Consider the following 17,717-nt stretch of genomic DNA (forward strand, 5'->3'; position numbering starts at 1 on the left):
AGTGAGACATTTTGAGTCATCCTTCTAAGAGCTGCATCCCAGATTTTATCAGATTGCAGGAGGTGGAGCTATGGTGGCTTAAACCACCTTTTTGTTTTCCTAATCCAAATTGCTTGCTGGATGGAACACCTTGACAGCCTTGTTTCTCCACACTGTGATGCCATCTCATGGTGTTGTCACACTTTAAGTGGCTTGTGAATGCTTCTTTTTCTAGCCATTTGCTAGAAGCAGCGAGGAAGTATTTAGTGGGTTGTAACGAATCACATGTCCTTTGTTGATCTCAGTGGCTGAAAAGGAGCATTATTCACTAAGTAGCTACTGTCTAGCTGGGATTCTGTTTTACCTGAACCTAGTGGCATGGATGTGCTTCCACAGAGAGTGATATGTAGGGAGAAGAATGGAGAAGCGTTAGAGTCCTAGTATACCTACCATTCTTGGAAAAACATCTGTGGGTAGCTCCTTTGAGGATGGGAGAGCTGTTTGATTACTGATAGATATTTTTAAAACAGTAATGCCAGCAAAATGATGGATGGCACTAGTTTTCTATTGCTTCAAATTGTAAGCATCAGGTACCTGTTCTCAGGGAGCTGTATTAAGTTGCCCTTCCATTGAGTATGTTGCAGTGCATGGCATGTGCCAGCGCACTTACAGTGTGTGCTGTAACACATCTGTGCTTGATTTAACACTGCATTCAAACGCTGGATGTCATCCTTCCTGTGAGACCTATAAAAAAACGGTGAATTAGAACTGCAAGTTGATGACAAATTGGAAGACTAATTATGCAGCTGTTTGGAAACACTAAATTATCAAAGTCTAATTGGTCCTTGCCTTGACTTCTGTGTCATTCTGAGTTTATCACTCCTTATTTTTAATGACTACGCATATCTTTGGGCGTAAACCATTGTTCTGATGTTATTTGTGAAGGTGCCCAATATTGGCATTAGCAGACCAAGTTTTTGATAGATCATAACAAATTTGATTGTGCCCCTTGAAATTTAACTTTAATTTGGATACACAAAACATGAAACTGCTCTCTGCCATATTTTTGTGAGCTCCTTCAGTAACAAAATTTGCATAAAATTGGGTAGTTCACAACTATCAATTTTTTGCATTTAATATAGAACATGAGAGTCAAACTGTCTAGTTTATCTTTTTCCAGTTGTAACATACACACACACACACACAAAAGGTTCTGCAATGTAGCCTTAGGCAAAAGTTAATCTTTTCTTTTGAAACAGAGGTAGAAAGAAATGCAGTTCTCTCTCACCCCTAGCTATTTTGATTTTGTAGGGCTGATTAGACAGAAAGTAAATAACCTTTTGGTCAGCAGGGCCATTGGCCAATGTTATTAGTGTGCATGGGAAGCAAATAAGATTAAGAAAGTTGTAGTCATTTGATAAAGGAGTATTACTTTTAAAATCGTCAGTAAATCATATCTTTATGTTTCTTTACATAGAAATGCCTCTCCAAATTTCTTCCTTTTCCATTATTACCATTCCCCTGAAAATTAATAAAATCTGTAATAATCACATTTTTAAAAATTGTACAAGGTTTTAAGTAATTCCTGTACATGTAGGCTTGTGCTTTGGGGCGAGGGAAATTAGTTGTTAGACTTCTAAGAGGTTTTCATTGTGTATGAAACTTAAATTTCTCAAAATGTCTGTTTTCACAGTGACTCTAGAAGCACTTCAGGGTGTTGGTTTTAAAGGATTTAATCTACAAGCTCGAGAAATAGATGGAGATGTTCCTGTTGGTACTTTTAAAATTACAGATCCAAACACTAAAGCCTTGGAATGTCATAACATGACGGTATGTGTTCAGTCTTACTTACTTAAGCTTGATTTCCTTTAAGTACTTTTATCAAACTTCATAGAAGTAGTGAGCATTTTTTATATGGCAAAGTTGTTCCATCAGTAGAGTTTAAAAATTTAGACTTTCTCAAGAAATACATGTATATGTGATATGAATCTAATGTAGAAGCTACCTGGCACTTTTTAGGAGGACATCAGTGTTACCTGTTGTAGTAGAGACAGTTCCTCATAATAAAGGTAAAAGTCACTTTTGCATCTTATATAATTATATGTATTTCTCTTTAATTGCAGAATTCTGCAGTAAGTCAAGCAAATTCAGATGTGAAACAGAAAGTTACAACAACATGGATTGCTCCACATGATGTTAAAGATCTTCAATTTATGTAAATAATTGTTTAACTTTTTTTTGCCTTGAAATTTGATTTCTATGGATTATTTTGAAATGCATTTGTGTTGCTATTTCTGATGTTCTTGACTTGCCATAATCATAGTTTTTTTCATAGTTTGTCGTAACTTTCCACTGTGTCCATTAAGTAACATGATTTCCATTACAAGGTATAATTATAAAAGGTAAACACTGTCCTACGGATGTTAATATATGTAAATAATTTCATTAAGCACAGTGTTATTAATGGATCTTTGAGTAAACAGTTTTTACACTTTGATCACTTTAATTATAAGAGCAACAATATGAATTTAACTAGTTCCCTGAATAAGTGAAGTTCCAATGCTATTCAATTTCAACTTTTTTCATTTTATCCTATGCTTAAGGTGACTTTTCTTGCAGATCTGAAGCTTGTAAAAATAGCATCTGCTCTAACAATATGCATGTTTGATGTAATTGGAAAGCATCTAAATATTTGATAGCTTGATATTGTTTGAAGTGTAGATTTACAATAGGGGCATTTGGCCTTGTTGCATTAAATCTTGAGGAATACAGAAAGGGGCGAAAGAACACAAATTAAAACCACAATCACTTCCACTCATTAATGCTATGAAAATCAATTCGCAACCATAGATACAGATTTTTTGAAGCAGGAAAGAGGTGTGACAATTTTTATGGACATTTGAGCTGATACTCTCCACTGCAGTCAGTGCTCCTTCATAGAGTCCATTCCTTTTCTGCCCCTCCTCAGCACCTATTTTATTTATCTTCAAATTGATGTTGGATGACAATACAGTAACTGGAAAAGTGTTCTGTGAAATGATGATGTTCTTTTCAAACTTGTACTGTATACCCTTAAAACCAAAACAGAGTGGATTTTCTTGGCTGGGAGTAGGGGGGAAGGAGAGTTTATTAGTATTTTATACTGAAATATTTTGATAGAAAAATAATAATTATTTTATTTTCTTTCCAGTGCAACTGTTGTTCAAGATTTGGAGAAATTTTGGGTTGGAATTCAAAGCAAAACTCTCACACCTACACATTCTCCATCAGTTAATGGGACAGGAAAAAGTAAAAGGAAGGTATGTTTTGAGTGTATTGGCATACTAAAAATTAATACAATAAATTAAAAAATCTTTGACTTGATACAAGACATACATTTGTTGTCATGTATTCATTAACTAAGGTGGCCAAAATCATTAGATATTTTCAAAGCTTTTAATTTAAGTATCTAGTCCTCTTTCTAAATTGATGAAAAAATAAAATAAATATTATTTCTCCCCCACAGAAATAAGGAAACTAATAATTAGTTATCAAAACAATCCATATCATAAAGACAAATAAAACTGGTCATAAGAACTTTACTGTAATTCTCATGTAACTGTGCTATTCTTAACTGCTGCCCCAGTCCCTGGGAACTATAGCTGCGTAGCATATTCTTAGAAATGCATTTGTTTATTTTTTGGTCAAGAATTATGCTTATATGAAACATCTGAAATATGATAGGCAGCTAAATTAAAGAAAGTATGTTCAAATCTACCATATTGGTTCTTGACTGTAGCAACACTGATTTACGTTACCTTGTGATCTAACCAAGAGTGAATACCTGTCTTCTATCCCTTGCTTTACCAGAGGTATTTCCTGTTTCCTATAATAAATCAGGGTGGTTTTTTTCCAGTAAATAATTTGCAAATGTTTCCTCTTTTTTTTTTTTTTTTTCCACAGCTTATGATAGAACTAGAATGTAACAAGGTAAGAGCAATTTTTCTTCAATTTCCCAAATTTTGGTTACCTCAGATTTAAAATTCCTGTACTACTGGTCCACTTTTTTCATGGTTGTAGCATGAAGATTATGTGGTACCATTCAAGAAACTTTCCTAGCAAGAGCTCATTTATGCTGCCAATTTTGCATGCGGTTTTGAAGGTGTTTTTATTTTTTATTAGTGAACATCAGTTCTCAATGTGTAAGGTACTGTAAGCAAGGAAACACTTCCTCACTCAGACCATGAATGTGAATTCAGTCGACTTCCTGTTTAAAATAGTCTGGTATTTATACACCAGTCAATAAACAGTAACTGGAACCTGTACTTTCTTGCAGCATGGAGGGACTTACACAACACAAGGCCGATGCATCATGGTAAGTATTCTTTCTCCAAAGACATTGCCATAGTGCTAATTGGCCAAGACCTCAAGACCTAGTCAAAAGCTGCTTCTAGTAACACCTTTATCCCTCTTGTCACTCCGTTTATTTTTCTTTTTTTGACAATTTACTTTGATTGATTAAAATCCCAAACTCTCTAAATGGTTGTCAGCCTTGTTACCATTTCCTCCTGCAGGTTGTCGCTCGCTAATCTGCAGTAATTTCTAACCGAAGTTTTCTTTTTTCAGTCTTCCCTTTTTAGTCATAGTGCTGGCTTACTTTTCAAGATCACTTACTTCAACAAATCTGAAACCTTGCCTTTTGCAAATTATGATCTAGATATAAGATTTAACTTTATTATTTTTTTCTGAAAACTATCACCTACAGCTCAGTGAAGAAGCCTCTTTTTCTTCTTTCTTTTCTCCCAGAAAATATGCCCTACATTTATAATGTCAAGTGATTACACAGTCATATCAGTAAAAAGTTTTTATATACTTTTTAATGATCTTGACAGTGAAGTCTCTTCCTCAATGATGGACATCAAGTGTATAAGGCCAGATAAAAAAGGGTGCAAGCAGCAGAATTATGTTAATTTACACCAGCTGCTTTAGTATAGTTTTGATTATTTGGCTTTAAACATCTCTGAAATAATTTTCATAATATCAGTTGGTAGAATGAAGTCACAGAAAACTACTTCATGTGTTCTTCCTTGTCCCACCAAGTAGATAATTCTTTCCTAAAAATCACTTATATAAAAATAATTTTTCTGCAAAATAATAAATAGCATTTTTCTTTCTTTACAGGTTGGACCTTCTGGTTCCTCTCAGAACAGCTATTCGGGCAGTCAGGTAAGAGTTCCAGCTTCCAACATTTGCACTTTTCCCTCTAGTAACCTTGAACAACTAAAATTCTGTAGCTACACGGTACTGAGGTGATTTAATACAGTACTGAAATATCATCTTTGCTAGTTAACACAGAATGCCAGGGTTTTTCATCCAGTAAACTGTATGTTCAGTACCTGGACTAGGTTCAACTACCTACACTCTGTTGAACTCAGTAGCTTGCTCAGTATTCTTACCTCCAAAATGCTTCACCACCTCTGATTTCATGCATTAAGCATTTTTGTCAAGCAGTAACTTGACCCTTTTGAGGAAAAACAATAAAATTCCTTCCATCTTCCTAGAGGATTCCTACCTATGTGTTCAGATGTGCATGCAAATACAGTCACAAACCATTGGTTTTATAGTTTGAGACAACTGGCATGAGAATGAAGCTGTACTTATTAATTCATTAGACTATTTTTCTTTTTTATAATCAAGAAAAAAGGGCTAACTATACTTGTGTGTCACTGTCTTCTCCATTAAAACTTGCAAAATTTCTTCAAATTTCACCAGATATTCATGCATATATTAAAGTGCCAGTATAACATCTGTATCACTTTTAACACCCGATTATATTTGCAGTTCAAAAATTTGGGTATTTCACTGCCTAGTTAGCTTTTTAAAACTTCTGTGGTATGTATGTCTGTATTCTCATTGATCACTTTCACTCCTTTAATCACAGAAATACATGCTTAAGTTTTCTTCTATTATCTCCATCACTGTAATACACCTGTTTGCACTTGAACTGTCAGATGCTTTCTGGTATGTCTCCAGTTTCTTGAATAGAGCTTCTCAAGGATATATTTCTTTACTACTTTACTAATGATTGTGTTCGTTAGTGAATTATCTGGTAATATTCCATTTGTTCAATTTTCACTGCTTGTAAGTGGAATTACCAGATCCTGAGACATAGCAATTATTTTGATATATATACTAAATACTGATTTTCTTCATTGTATTTCTTTCATATGCAATACATACTCTTTTTGAAGACTTGAGTTGATTATCTTGTCACGTAACTACCTGAAGTTATTGGGTTTTTTTTAATATACAGACCATTTAGTAAAACAATTTGTGGATTTTGAAAGGTCACATGACCAATGACAAAGTTATATGAAATCCAGGTGATGACTAATGTCTCATACTAAATTGGAATTGTTACAGCCAGTTGCCAGTGAACTGGTAAACTCTGTTCTTGCTTATTCCATATTTGCACATACATGTTGTCAGTTGCACAGCTTTTCATGCCATAAACAGCAGGGCTTTTTTTTTCCTACACACCCCACTCCCACCCCACCCCCCACCTTTTTTTTATTTTACATGGAAATATTTGACTTCTGTTTTAATTTCAGAGTGGAGTAGTTTATACAATAAGCAGGAATGGATGTGGCCCTGTAAGTACTTTTCTTACATGTATTTGTTTGTCCCCTACATAATTATAGTAACTCCTAGCCTTCAATTGCATTATTTATGTACGTGTTCATGTGGGGAGTGTCCGTTACAAATAGAAAATAAAGAAGAGAAAGCTAGATTAGTATTACAGTTTATTCAATGATCTGAAGTAGCTGGCAAACAGAGATGTTTAAAAATTAAATAGAAACATGTAGATAATAGAATAATGAAAAAAGGACCGTAAGGGGTTATCTGTTGCACCAGCATTACACTCATTATACAGGTTGTCTATTCTCCCCTTCTACCCAAAACAAGACTGGCACAAATTGGTCTACATGTTCTAAGTTGTTCCTCCCCCAGAAGTAATCACACAGATGTCTACAATAACTAAGGCTACTTCAGTTTTTCATTCTTTTCATGCAGCAGGGAGACTTGTGAAATTATGAATCCTAGACACACCAAGCCAGTCATCCAGAAATAGGTGAAAGATAGAAAAGTGCTCTCATGTGGTGCTGAATACATAGCTGAAGCATTTTTATCAAGATGGTGACTGTGTGGACTGAAATACTTGCAGATTTATGTCAATTATATATAAATATTTTGGTTTCCTTTCAGCATTTACAAGATAAGATTTTTATTTTTTTAACACAAAGTTATTATGCTTAAACATTTACTTAGTATAAAAAATGAGAAAAAAGCCATGAATGATAAATGAAACAGTCAAGTTTACTCTTTCTGTGTCAATGACAGGGGTTTTGTTTGTTTTCCACAGTATAGCAATTAAAAAAAAAAAAAAGAGTTAGTCATGTAGTTCTATTGCTAAGCTCTATCAGTTGCCACTTCAAAGTAGAAAAATGGCGATGAGTCAGCACCAAGAGGAACAATGTTTCCAAAAATGTAAAATATTTATGTCTTCAGTACTTGTAGAATGTAAAATTCATCACAATGTCTATTGGGTTTTTGCAAAGAGCAACAAAATTACAGTTTTGGGGGAGACTATTGATTGTATTAATAGTAATAAGGGAGATTTACTTTAAAAAGGGACCTGTTACTATTTATGCTGGATGCTGTTATTTTATATTTGATTGACCGTAAATCAAGAAGGTGTTAATTTTTTGTTTCTTTCCAGTTTCTGTCTCCTGATTTTTACATATATGTGTACATACTTGTTACATACATAATAAGTTTGAGTAACAAGCATTGTATTAAATCTTTATAATTTATTTCTTTTAAAATAATGTCGTGACAGTGCCTGGTTTAGGATGTTTCATGAGTGCCACTAGATAATCACTAATATTCAAAGGGCTAATGTGCCTGGCTCTTACATTCACACATGGGTGTTCATGCATTAATAGTGGAGAGAACAATACTCTCCTTGTCATCTATTCTTTACATACCCTACATAAGGATTGGTCAGAATTGAGGGTGACTAAAGTATACCTTTTCTTCTTAAGCAATTATAGAAGAGAAATAACTGGTTTCATTTTCTTCTTAGGGAGGTGCTGCTGATGCATATAGCCAAAACGCCTGTAAAGATGTAAGCTGGTTATACATGTATTTACTGATTGTCTACTACTGTGTTAGCTCATCTCCTTAGTGCAAACTGCATTTGGTTCTCTTCTGCAGAGCTATATTATTCTTCCTAAATATATTAAGGAAAATGGTAGTAGTCCAAGGTGGTATTCTCAGATTAAACCCCAAAATTAAAAGGTGTTACATTGTCACTTCCTTGAAGCATAATAATTTATGTTATAGGGGCTACTCACCACCTATTATAAACGCCTAATTTATTAGCCTACTAAAATGTCAGCATTCTTACTGTATAATGCTTTTTATCTGTTGGAGTAATTAACTTTGGATGTTGCATATTGTACAATATTATTTGGGTTTCTTTACTATCTTTGTGTATTAATCCAATAATCCTTTAGTTAGTAGAGAAATTTCTATTGTCAATCTCATTTATTTAATTTTCACCTGAAAACAGATATATTTTGAAATCTAACATACTTACATTCTATACTTGCTTTCATGATTTTAAAAATGTTATCAGAAAGACAACATACCCTCTAATGTTTGTTGGGATCTCAAACCCTAGCCAAGAAACTGCTTAACCGTATGCTTAACTTCAAATACATCATTAATTTTATTAATTTCTAAATATTAAATAATTTAAATTTTGTTTAATATGTAACTGTAAACTGTATTTGTGATAGAGCAACATTAATCTTATGACTATAGTAAAAAAAAAGTTGGAAAACTTTCACTTCATTTACTTTTAAGCAAGTTCAGTATGTATACTTTACTATTGCCCTACATTTATTTAAGTATGGATGAAATCAGTTTGATTTGTAGTATACATCCTCCAGGGAAAAAAGCAATGACTTCTAGATATAATTAACAAATCACTATATAAATAAATACCTGATTTATGTTTTTATTTCAGAGTGCATCCTCATCCAGCAGTGGCCTTATTTATGGCAAGGTAACTATGTGCTTTCCAACAAGTTTTCAGTTTCCTAAGCTACTCAGAAACTAAGCAGTTATGCCCAAATTTTACCAAACAATAATAAAAATCATGGAAGGGGATGAAGGAAGACTGTCTTCAAATGGTTAAGTAATAATCATATTTGGAAATAACTTCAACAGATGAGTCACGTGTTTAGTGGATGTTAGAATTTTGTTACTTCTGCTTTGCACAGAAACTCGATTATATTCTGTAAATGAACACCCGTTACTTTTGTTGTGATTTTCCAAAAGTCAGTACTTTTTTTGGATAATTACTAAGAATTAAAAATATTTTTGTGGCTTTTGCCTGTGCAATTATACATGTGGGTTGATGAAATGGAAAACTGCTGCACATTATTTTAAACTTCATTTAACACCTTTCTATTCTTCCGGTGCATCCCATTTATTGCAGTAAATATTTCAATGATAAGGCCTTTAGTTTTGAGGGGGTGGGTTCTGCAGTTTGGATTGGTTTCTTTTTTGATGAAGATAGAAGAGATTAACTTTTTTTACCAATAGATTAGTTTTTTTATAAACAATTTCCAATCTTATGTTAGAGAAAACATTTGCTGCTTTTATACAGTGCTGTGTAAAACTAGAAAAATAATTGGAGTTTGTAGAAAAAAAAAATTAAACCAGTTGATTTCAGTTGTTCATTTATTAATTGCCAGTACACTAATAATTTTATTTAGAATCTTTTGTTTGGTACTCTTGAGTATTTATTAGCTATAATGTTCTTGTGGAAAATAGTGCTGTAGTTAATTTGGCATGCATTTACTTAACCAAAGATTCTTTATTCTTTACAGTCTGTCCCTTCAAGCAGTTCAGATTCCACTAAGAAGGTAAGCACTCTCTTTTCAGTTCAAAGGGGAAAAAATTATTCTCATAACTTGGCATGACTCTTTATTTCAGTGGTACTACAGTTCCTTTTACCGGTTAAGACTTCTAAAGTTTTTAACCCAGATTGATTCATATGATTTGAATCAGTTTGGTTCTTAGATGCCTTATACTAGCTAGCTGTGCTGTGGTGGCTTTTGTTGATAGTTGACTTAACTGTATATAAAATAAAAAAAAATGTTTATGGGGATTTGTTTTAAAAAAGTTAGGATAGTGATTGTGATTAAGATTTTTAAGGATATAGATGATATAATTATTATTCAGATGGGGCTGGAGAGTGAGTATGACTCAAAGTGAAATCAGTAGTATTTGTATTACTGTTGAATTTGACTTATAATATTTACGTGGACCCTTCCTCTCAATTCTGTCCCCAGGAAACTTGGGCCTAATACTGTGGTGTGTTCAGTAAACACCAAGTGTACCCATTCATTTTTAAAATGTCATACTTCTCCCTGGTTTATACTACAGTTCTTTACTTTTGATAGCACCGAATCTTCTCTTGCTTTTTACACCACTGGATAATACAAACTGGTTTCCATATAAAAAAAAAAAAAAAAAAAAAGGAGCGGGGGGACACACGACTTTGGCTTAACTTTTTTGAATTAATTCAATATTAAGCCTCTTTTTGGCATGATACTGAATAAAAAGAAAATAAATTGATCTTCCAGTTTTGGTTGGAAAGTTGAAGATCAAAAAGGACACACAATATAGGCCAGTGGATATGGTACAATATATGAAATCCTGCTTCTGCCTTTACAGCTGAGTCATTGTGTGACTAGAAGCAAGTCTTTTACCTACTTAGACTCTTTTGTAAACCATGTATACATACATATTTTTCTTTGCTTGGTAGTGTGCATTAAAATTTTCTATAAAAATGGTATTTTATAGAAATTATTATTCAGAGCATTATTATCAGTCTCTAAATTTAGAAAATTCTGTATTATTAATTTTTCTAATGTATTTAACTATTTAAATAAACGCTATGATGAGTAAACTGCTTTCTCTGATTTCTCTATAGGTAGTGGTCATTGCCAACAGCAACCCTTTTCCACCTGTGGTAAGCGGCTTTTCTCTACAATGCTCAGAATTTTGACTTAAATATCTTTCAAATATCTGCATGCTTAATTTGTCGGAAAGATTCCTGGTACACAGAGACAACTCTTTGGTGGGCAAGGTTTACCCTAGGTGCATAATTATCTTCAGGCAAAGCCAGTAGTAAGATAACTACAAATCTCATGATTCTAAGACTGCTGTTAGTACTTGGAGAGATATTTGGATTAGGTGCAGCTTCCAGGTCTCTCAATGCACACAGTGTTTATGTTCCTGAATACTTTTGATTTTCTGTTTCTATCGCAATTTTCTTCTGTAAATTAATTTCCTTTATCATTTTAAACTACTACATTTCCACACTGCTTATATGGAACTCCTAGTCAGTCAAAAATAAGCTTAGCCTTAGGGTAGTTTAAGTGAGTTTGTATGACATAACATTTGATATATACGTTTCTCTGATGTCTAGTTTCTAATCAAACATGTTGTTGTTCTAACCTGAATGAAGATTAAGATGTATTTGTTCTCTGCTATCCTTCCCATGTCTTTTTCACATTTGGTTGTGTACTGCATTGAAAAGACAGGGCCCTTTTTCTGCTGAAGTATTCTGTTTGAACAATCCCTTGACAAAATAATTAAAGATTGTTTTGTTTCATTTGCAGCGTCATACCTACCCCCAGGTAAGTGTACTTATTTTTCTTACAATTTCTAGCATAGCAACATAGTTTTTATGGGGTCAAGCCAGTTGCCTTCAGGATGGCGTGTACTACCTTCTTACATTTGTCTCTCATGCCCCATAATTCAGCAAACAAATGACTGGATCAGGAATTAAATTAATATGTGTGCTGATATATGTCCAGTGCAGGTAGCAGTGAGATGAGTTGGAGGGATGATGATTTCTTAGCTTCGCTCACCATATTTGGAAAAGCCAAGTTGGCTGGCAGTGCAAAAAGGGCACAGCCTGTACTCTGCTGCTCTTCATGTAAGCTGCAATAGAAGCAGATGCAAGTGTAGAAAATTATTCAGTAGGGTTGGACTGCCTCCCCAAACTTTCAGAGGTGATGATAAACTAGTTTAAAGCTGGATGTTAATAATTTGATACTTAGTACACCACACGTACCACCTTTCCCTTTGTTCTCCCAAGAAAAACAGAACAACTTGCTAAATGTGTTGCATTTAAACAAGTCAAATTAAATGTTCTCTGTTGTGGTTTTTTTTTTTTGTTTTCATTCTTTCTTCCAGAGTTTGGGAAGTTCTGCTACTAGGATCATAATACAGGTAGACATTCTTTCTCCATTATACTTGAGTTTTACCTGAAGCCCTGTCTCAGTAAACTAAATAATGGTTCATCTCTTTGGGAATAAATAAATATGGATAATTTAAAGATAATTTATGGATATCTTAGATATCCACAAACTGCAGCAGTGTCGTAGGGTGTTTCTGTGGTTACAGCAAAGTGGACATCCTACTTGGTTGCCGATTAAAGACCAGTGCAGCTGTTTTTTCTACAGTCATAAAATCTGAAAACCTCTATATGCTAATTCCATAGTGCTCTCAAAATTTGCAGGCATTAACCACCTCAGTCCACTCAGGAAGGAGGATGCAATTCTAGAACTTAAGCTTGAATGTTATTTGATATTAAATCAAATACGCATAACCTGCACAGTTCCTTGTTCATTTAAACAGTATTTTTTTAATGGAAACAACTTCAGCATTATTTCTTAAATTTTAAAAATAATCCTGTTAGTTAGTGCTTAGGTCAATTTCTGTTTGCTGTTGTATTTATAACATTACTTCTTGATAGCCAGGCACTTGGAAAGTTGATTGCAACCCAATCTCATTAAAAGCATTTTTGTAAAGTATTATGAATATCACTCAGGCATATTTTTTTCTGGGTCCATTGCAATTTTAACCTACCTACCACTCCACAGTTTAGGCTTTGCTTCCTTCATATGATAGTCCTTCAGATGGTGACCGCAAATTCTCACTTTCATTGAAAGATCAGTAACGGGTTACCCCAGCTGAAAATTGTCTTTTGAAAATCATTGCTTTCAGTTACATTCTTCCATAACTAGTGATGAAGGCTGGCAGAGAAAGGAATAAGATTTCCTTGTTGTTTCACTTCTGAATTTAGTATAGTGTTTTGATTACACAGGTTAAATATTTTCAATGTGTGTGTATATATATATATATATAAGAAGAATATTTGATTGCTCTCATAAGCCATGTACTTCATGGGAACTGAAAGATTTTCTGCAGTGACTTCTCCTTTGGTTAAATTGTAACTGTAGCTTTTCAGGTTTTGTTTTGACAAAGCCTTTGTCAAAAGTTTGTTGTGCTTATTCCTGAAAAAATGGTCATAATATGAATATAAATATATATAAGTTCAATGGCAATTTGTGTGATACATTTGAAGGACAGAAATATTTAAATTCACTTGAAATACTTTTAGCAATTTATTTATGAAGGATCCTTATATATTGAAGTATTGAACATTGTAGCACATGGAGATGGCATAAATAAACTAAGAAAGTGCGTAAGGAACTCTCTGGCTTTCATAGTGTCTAGTAGGCATAAGATAGAGTTCTTTTTTAAATGTCTCAGTACATAAGCAGTTCCCTTAAAAACTTTTTTTTTGTTTGTTCCTGTGTAGAGTGGACAAAGACAGCAAAGCAGCAGCAGTACTTCTGTTCAGGTAAGTAAACTTAAAAAGAACTAGAGATATTCCTGTAGACTTCACTAAAACAGGGCCATCAGAACTTGGAAATAATTTGTTTCCTACATATTTAAATGTATTTCACAGGGTGCACATATTTCTGTTTCTCTGATTTTTGTTCATGAAGTTGTCATCTGATATTGGTGTTCCAATATTTTTCTTTGGAATGCTCATAAATGTATTTCCATGTGTGACTGGTTGAAGTGAAATAACTATTCCACACAATACATCCTCTAAAAGGTGAACAAAAGTCATGGCACTGAGAGGAAGTGATTCTAGGCTCAGTATCACACCATAAATCCCGTACAGGTAGATACAGTCCCCATGTATATTACATCGCAAATTTCCAAAAGCTGTGAAGGATAGTTGATTATCCATATTAAAAAGGATAGAAAATCATGACTGTGGACCTTTGTGCAAGATAAAGCTACTTCTGTGGAAAACAACTGCATGAATTTAACATATACTAACATAATTGTAATATAAACTGTTGCTGAGTAACACATGAAATATTTATAGCATGAATTCATGTATGAATGCTCATTGGACTTCCTCCTCTTTGGGGAGGGGGGAAAATAAAGGCAAATATCTCTAAATATTCTCTGTATCATTACATGCAACTAGAAATGCTGCACAAGGGTAGGTATGAATTCAAGAACACAGGGAAGCCAGTACTCAGCCTCACAAATACTCAACATGACCATGGCTGACAGTTTGTGTCTCCACTTACTTCATGGCTTTTGCTGAGAGTAGGACAGCCTGCTGCACAGATGCTAGCATACTGCTCTGTGTCCTTTGGCTCAGGAAGAGCCTTTGTGAGAAACCCTTGTGCAGCTGTAGCTCCATAAACATTATGCTCTTTAGAGAAGCCTCCTTGTCAAGATGGAAATTACCTTCTATTTTTTTCAAGGGTTCCCAAGTCAGCCAGTCCTATGGCCAGGTGAGACTTTCCTGCTGAAATGTATTGAGCTTTTTGGTAAGGGCCTGCCTTGTAAATGGACTATGGGGGTTGGGGTTTATTTTTCTTTTCCTTCTTGGTGGTGTTCAGTGGTCCTTGATTTTTGGTTTGTACCACTGAATTACCGTGAAGGAAAAAGAACATAGTTCAGAGGAACTTCTAGTGCAAATGGGCATTTCTGTTGCGGTTGAGCTGAGGCTACAGCTTAGTTTACAAATGACTTCTTGCCTTTCCTACAGGGCTACCAGCCTCAAGGTGGCAGTTCCTATAGCCAGGTAAGCATCAGCCAGTCACCAGTCAGAATCAGCATTTGAGAAAGCAGAGTGCCATGGCACTGTAAATGGCAGCAGTTTTTATAATTACTTTTTTAAATTTCTGTTGAGTTCTTTAAAAAGAAATAGTAAACTAAATCAATTTCAAAACTTTAGTTGTGAAAATGACAGGTGTGTTTTTAATTGGTATGTGCCGGCAGAATAGTTTCCTGTTACTACTTAATCTTTTCCATGAGTATGCAACTTCAAAATTTATCATACAGATAGTCTATTTGGTGCTATTCCTGTACCAGTTGATTTACATGGCACAAGACAAATTTCTAGTCAGTTCTTCTCTGTCTCGTTTGAACTTAATACAGAGAAACAATTTCGAGGAATAAATAATATTGAGTCAGGTCCTCAGCTGCAGGAAGATTTGGTCTTAGAGCCTGCAACTGATGAATGTTTACCTCCCTTTACATTTTTTATATGAATAAAAGCAGCTGTAAGATAGCTATGAATTTTGTCAGAATCTTTGTCAAATAGCAGAAATAGACTAGATAGTTCCAATCCTTTTTGGTAATCCCTGTCTTCATAACTGTCTCACGCAGCTGTGGCACAGGTCTGCATGTATATGAAACATCTGCTATTTTTTGTCATTATATTGAAGGCAGATGGCATCAGCACCTCATAGTTACCCACAGTAACTTTATATTACTGATAGATTTTCAGGACATACTGGCACCCGTGAATAATTCATTTGGCCTGCTATTTTTTAACCCCATTGTTTGTTTCCATTTTAGGAATCTATATTTTTTCTAAAACTCAAATTTTCCAAATAATTTTTCACATTTATTTTCCCTCAGAGGAAGGAAATTGTGCAACTGGGGCCCACCAAAATTACAAATACAGGAATTTAGTGTTCATCTACCTTTAGCTATCTAAGCCCAGTGTCTGAGAAACAGCAGGCAAAAAAAACCCATAAGGAAATCTTGCATTCCTTCAATGTCCTGGAAAACATTTATAAGGCTAGAGTCCTCTCTGAGATGGCTGTAAAACTAGAATATGATTGTTGTTTGATAAATACAGTCTGATCAGATATTAATCCAGAATAAGAAATATTTAAATAATTCTAGATAAACAGCAGTGTGCACATTGTTTCTCTTATTCTAGGGGATTTTTCCCCACAAAGAAACAAACATGAGAGAGAAATCTGCTTCATAAATATAGTAATTATGAATCAATAATTCCTTTCTTACAGGGCTACCAGCCTCAAGGTGGCAGTTCCTATAGCCAGGTAAGCATCAGCCAGTCACCAGTCAGAATCAGCATTTGAGAAAGCAGAGCGCCATGGCACTGCAAAAACACTTAGCCATCACTCCCTCAGAATCTCTGCATTTGAACTTTAAAGGACACTTTCTCTGAAAGTGTGCTTTCTCACACTCAAAATTTGCCCACGTACTACTTATTTATCTGGAATCTCAGCAATGTGAAATCATTGCTCTCAGCATCATCACGAGGGCCGGGGGAAGTCTGCCTCTTTATACTGCCCTGCATAGCTCTAGGAGGTAGCTGCTTGCTTTTCCTAAGGGCAGGCTGGATCCCTTACAAAAGGGAAGTAACCAAACGGTGTCCTTGTCTTAGGGTGGGCCAGGTTACTCGGGCAGCAGCACTTCTTATGGCCAGGTAAGCAAACTGGATGTTCTGTAGGCAATTCTTTGCTGATCCCTCTGTGACTGGCACGACTAGCAGATTTTTCAAAGTGATGTTTCCTTTAGTATTCTGTGTCTCAGTTTGCTTCGTGGCTTTTGCTGAGAGTAGGACAGCCTGCTGCACAGATGCTAGCATACTGCTCTGTGTCCTTTGGCTCAGGAAGAGCCTTTGTGAGAAACCCTTCTGCAGCTGTAGCTCCATAAACATTATGCTCTTTAGAGAAGCCTCCTTGTCAAGATGGAAATTACCTTCTATTTATTTTTTTTTCAAGGGTTCCCAAGTCAGCCAGTCCTATGGCCAGGTGAGACTTTCCTGCTGAAATGTATTGAGCTTTTTGGTAGGGGCCTGCCATGTAAATAAATGGACTTTGGGGGCTGGGGCTTATTTTTCTTTTCCTTCTTGGTGGTGTTGAGTGGTCCTTGATTTTTGGTTTGTACCACTGAATTACCGTGAAGGAAAAAGAACATAGTTCAGAGGAACTTCTAGTGCAAATGGGCATTTCTGTTGCGGTTGAGCTGAGGCTACAGCTTAGTTTACAAATGACTTCTTGCCTTTCCTACAGGGCTACCAGCCTCAAGGTGGCAGTTCCTATAGCCAGGTAAGCATCAGCCAGTCACCAGTCAGAATCAGCATTTGAGAAAGCAGAGCGCCATGGCACTGCAAAAACACTTAGCCATCACTCCTTCAGTATCTCCGAATTTCAACTTTAAAGGACACTTTCTCTGAAAGTGTGCTTTCTCACACTCAAAATTTGCCCACGTACTACTTATTTGTCTGGAATCTCAGCAATGTGAAATCATTGCTCTCAGCATCATCACGAGGGCCGGGGGAAGTCTGCCTCTTTATACTGCCCTGCATAGCTCTAGGAGGTAGCTGCTTGCTTTTCCTAAGGGCAGGCTGGATCCCTTACAAAAGGGAAGTAACCAAACGGTGTCCTTGTCTTAGGGTGGGCCAGGTTACTCGGGCAGCAGCACTTCTTATGGCCAGGTAAGCAAACTGGATGTTCTGTAGGCAATTCTTT

The 17,717-nt window shown here is 35.2% G+C and overlaps 2 protein-coding genes across 2 annotated transcripts in view; both read left to right on the forward strand.

The window, feature by feature from the left end:
• The window catches only part of LOC308071560 (reelin domain-containing protein 1-like), a 47,094-nt gene extending 33,162 nt beyond the window's left edge, over positions 1 to 13,932 (forward strand). The window contains exons 4-16 of the mRNA XM_080407164.1: positions 1,673 to 1,809; positions 2,103 to 2,194; positions 3,170 to 3,278; positions 3,922 to 3,948; positions 4,295 to 4,333; positions 5,140 to 5,184; positions 6,570 to 6,611; positions 8,105 to 8,146; positions 9,053 to 9,091; positions 9,921 to 9,956; positions 11,030 to 11,068; positions 11,721 to 11,738; positions 12,301 to 13,932. Coding sequence (XP_080263290.1) covers positions 1,673 to 1,809; positions 2,103 to 2,194; positions 3,170 to 3,278; positions 3,922 to 3,948; positions 4,295 to 4,333; positions 5,140 to 5,184; positions 6,570 to 6,611; positions 8,105 to 8,146; positions 9,053 to 9,091; positions 9,921 to 9,956; positions 11,030 to 11,068; positions 11,721 to 11,738; positions 12,301 to 12,375 — 740 coding nt within the window. The 3' untranslated portion in view covers positions 12,376 to 13,932. The remainder of the gene's footprint in view (positions 1 to 1,672; positions 1,810 to 2,102; positions 2,195 to 3,169; positions 3,279 to 3,921; positions 3,949 to 4,294; positions 4,334 to 5,139; positions 5,185 to 6,569; positions 6,612 to 8,104; positions 8,147 to 9,052; positions 9,092 to 9,920; positions 9,957 to 11,029; positions 11,069 to 11,720; positions 11,739 to 12,300) is intronic.
• The window catches only part of LOC308071777 (uncharacterized protein), a gene marked incomplete at its 5' end in the record, with an annotated part of 40,870 nt that continues 36,436 nt past the window's right edge, over positions 13,284 to 17,717 (forward strand). Inside the window, 8 exons of the mRNA XM_080407709.1 lie at positions 13,284 to 13,331; positions 13,712 to 13,753; positions 14,685 to 14,714; positions 16,245 to 16,280; positions 16,628 to 16,669; positions 16,968 to 16,997; positions 17,259 to 17,294; positions 17,642 to 17,683. Coding sequence (XP_080263835.1) covers positions 13,284 to 13,331; positions 13,712 to 13,753; positions 14,685 to 14,714; positions 16,245 to 16,280; positions 16,628 to 16,669; positions 16,968 to 16,997; positions 17,259 to 17,294; positions 17,642 to 17,683 — 306 coding nt within the window. The remainder of the gene's footprint in view (positions 13,332 to 13,711; positions 13,754 to 14,684; positions 14,715 to 16,244; positions 16,281 to 16,627; positions 16,670 to 16,967; positions 16,998 to 17,258; positions 17,295 to 17,641; positions 17,684 to 17,717) is intronic.

The sequence above is a fragment of the Falco punctatus genome (genome assembly GCF_963210335.1).
Source record: "Falco punctatus genome assembly, chromosome: 11".
NCBI lineage: Eukaryota > Metazoa > Chordata > Aves > Falconiformes > Falconidae > Falco > Falco punctatus.